Source organism: Acyrthosiphon pisum, unplaced genomic scaffold (assembly GCF_005508785.2).
Source record: "Acyrthosiphon pisum isolate AL4f unplaced genomic scaffold, pea_aphid_22Mar2018_4r6ur Scaffold_20491;HRSCAF=21188, whole genome shotgun sequence".
In the NCBI taxonomy this organism is placed as follows: domain Eukaryota; kingdom Metazoa; phylum Arthropoda; class Insecta; order Hemiptera; family Aphididae; genus Acyrthosiphon; species Acyrthosiphon pisum.
Genome location: NW_021769856.1, coordinates 78,950 through 82,258, shown reverse-complemented (window position 1 = coordinate 82,258; position 3,309 = coordinate 78,950). Strand labels below are relative to the sequence as shown.

Below are 3,309 nucleotides of genomic sequence, written 5' to 3'. Positions count from 1 at the left end.
ATATGTTTTTAAATTTTGCAATTTGTACAGTGATAATTGTACACATCGCGAATTGTATAATGTAACTTGTACAATCTAGTTACTTTGTACAGCAACATTGTACAATTCGCAATGTGTACAAAAATCACTGTACATATTGCGAAATGTACAATTCCGGACTTTGTATGTAACATATATATATATATTGTAGGGCGATCTGGGGTAGGATATGGGCACGATAGAATACAATCAATAAATACTGATTGTGGCACAATGGCGCACGAACACTTTAATAACGATATATATAATATACAAAAAGGAACAGAGTTCACAATAGGAAAAAAAACATGAACAGACACGTTAATGCGGCGTCGTAGGCGCATGCAGAGCGGGAGTCAATCCGCTGGCATTCGCACACGACGGCCGGCCAGTTAATACCATGACTAAATAAACAGGCATGTCAGCTAAAATTTCATTTTCGCTATCGTCGCGCATGTTCCCCAGACATGGAAAGAATAATATAAAATGTATAATGTAGATTATTATTATAGCGTACAATATTTATTCCAAGTCTGGGGAACATTTTATCACAATTTTATGTGGAGTGTTATCGAGCTGACATGCCTGTTTATTTAGTCATGGTTAATACTAACTACAAACTACAATATTATCAGATGCCGCCGCTGTTATCACTTTACTTATTACTACAGCTCGGCCATATCTGACATTCAGATCGTCCTCGATCTGTACATTTTTTTTTTTTTTTTTTACAACGTAATATATCAATACAACAAAAGTTACATAAATAACTGTATAAATAACTGTTACTTTTAAAAACAAAAACAAAACAACAAAAAAAAAATATATATTATATAACATTAGTACCAATACATTTAACATAAAATAAAAGTAAGTTAGTCAGATTTAACCAATTTAATCCAGTGTTTAATGTCTCTTGCTGCATAAACAGTATTTAGTGGAATTTGAGTCACCTGGTGCCCTTCGATGTCAGATATGACATATCTATCGTGAGGAAGTATTTTACTTATTTGATAAGGGCCTTTGAATTTAGGTAAAAGTTTTTTACAAGTACCAGGTGTAGTGTCAACATTTCTAATCATTACATAGTCGCCTACTTCATACCTAGTAGCTACTTGTTTTTTTAAATCGTGGTAAGCCTTGTTATGAAGCTGACCCATCTGAATATTGCCCTGAGCATTGATCCTAGACTTTATTAAGTCACGGGGGTTATCATCAACATTATCAGCTTCACTAACTGCTTCTAGATAAAGTCTAACATAATCATTTTGTTCTCCAACTTGGTTAATGCCAAATAAAAGTTTGCTAGGTGTATTTTGTATTGAGCGATTAACTGTATTATTTACTGCAAATTGGATTTTATATAGATATTCATTCCAATCATTATTATGCTCATGCATTAACTTAGATAACATTACTGCTAGCCCCCTGTTATATCTTTCAACTTGACCATTTGATGATGGTGAACCTACTGCAATTTTTATATGTTTAATATCATGAATTTGACAAAAGTCTTGGAATATCTCTGAACGGAAACAAGATCCACGGTCAGATATAATTTTATAAGGTTTACTGTAACATTTAAAATATAGAGACAGTTTTGAACAAGTTTCTTTTGCTGATACGGTTCGAACAGGATATAAAGTTAAGAATTTACTGAATGCATCGACTATAACCAAAATATGTTTAAATCGACCTTTAGTTTGGTTAATGGGACCAAAATGATCAATATGTATAGTTTGAAACGGCTTATTCCCTTTATCAATCAGGTTTAACAATCCTTCACCCTTACCTTCTTTTGGGGAAAATATGATGCATTTTAGACAATTACTTATGTATTTTTTAACGCGTTCAGTTAATTTAGGGAACCAATATATTTGCTTAATCAATTCAATTGTTTTGTTTTCACCTACGTGGCACATTTCATCATGACAAGAACGAATAACTTGTTCACACATATCTGCTGGAACATAAAATAGTAACCGATCGTTACTCTTACGGTATACAAGTCCATTACGAAGTTCAAATAACGGGTGCTCTGACTTTTCAAGATATTCAAAAATGGTTTTAATATCTGGGTCAGTTCCCTGTTTAATGGCAAGAGTTTGATTAAAAGTACAAGCCTCTAACACCATTATTTGCTTACAACGACTAAGCGCATCAACATGCTGCATGCGTGACCCTGGGCGGTGTTCAATCTCATATGAATAGTTTTGAAGGAACATGGCCCACCTAGCTATACGTGGATTTATGTCCTTCCGCTGTAGTGTTAACGTTACACTACTACAATCAGTCACTATTTTGAAATGTATCCCTAATAAATATATATGAAAGCGCTTAATAGCATTAATAATAGCTAACATTTCAAGCTCATAGCTGTGATAACGTGACTCAGGCTCTGTAGTTCTATGACTATAATAAAATATGGGATGAAAACTGTCGTCAGCCTGTTTTTGTAGTAGAATAGCACCATACCCATGACTGCTAGCGTCGCAGTGCAGTTCTGTACTCGCTTTTGGATCATAAATAGCTAATAAGGGCTGTGCACCCAACTTTTCCTTAATAGAATCAAACGATCTTAATTGTTCTTCTCCAAACTCAAAAATAATTCCCTTTTTAAGTAAGCTGTAAAGAGGTTTAGCAATGATTGCAAAATTTGGGACAAAGCGTCGAAATAAGATGCTAAGCCTATAAAACTTTGAAGCTCCCTATTATTTTTTGGAACTGGGTAATTCTGAACGACACTAATATTCTTAGGATTTAGTTGGATACCAAGTCGACTTACACTATATCCAAGATAAACTACCTGGTTTTTAAGAAACTCACTCTTATCCAAACGTATCTCAAGTTGTCTACTTCTCATGACACACAAAATCTTGGCAAGCAAATCTAAATGCTCCTCAATGGACTCAGTGGCGATCATAATGTCATCAAAATACACAATTATTTCTTTTTTCCGAATAAATTCACTAAATATGTCTTGAATAAAACGACTAAAACATGAGGGACCTGTGGCCAAACCAAAGGGCATTTTCAAAAATTCAAATTGACCTAATGGTGTTATGAATGAAGTGTACTTTATAGAATCATTAGCAATACTAACATGATGAAATCCATCTTTGAGGTCCAGACAAGTGAAATATTTTTTTCCCCTTAACGGAAATTTCCGTTCTGAGTGACCCAAGTTGTTGCATTTTTGACAAGTACGGGTTGGGCACACATCCGCGAAGTGTCCGACTGTTCTACAACTAAAACATGTGACTTGGGACAGGTCTCTCAGCTTACGGGTAT

General features: G+C 34.5%; 1 protein-coding gene across 1 annotated transcript in view; it reads right to left on the bottom strand.

The window, feature by feature from the left end:
• The window catches only part of LOC103309396, a gene marked incomplete at its 3' end in the record, with an annotated part of 5,060 nt that extends 4,586 nt beyond the window's left edge, over positions 1–474 (bottom strand). Inside the window, exon 1 of the mRNA XM_029491977.1 lies at positions 418–474. Coding sequence (XP_029347837.1) covers positions 418–474 — 57 coding nt within the window. The remainder of the gene's footprint in view (positions 1–417) is intronic.
• Positions 475–3,309: the final 2,835 nt, after the last annotated feature.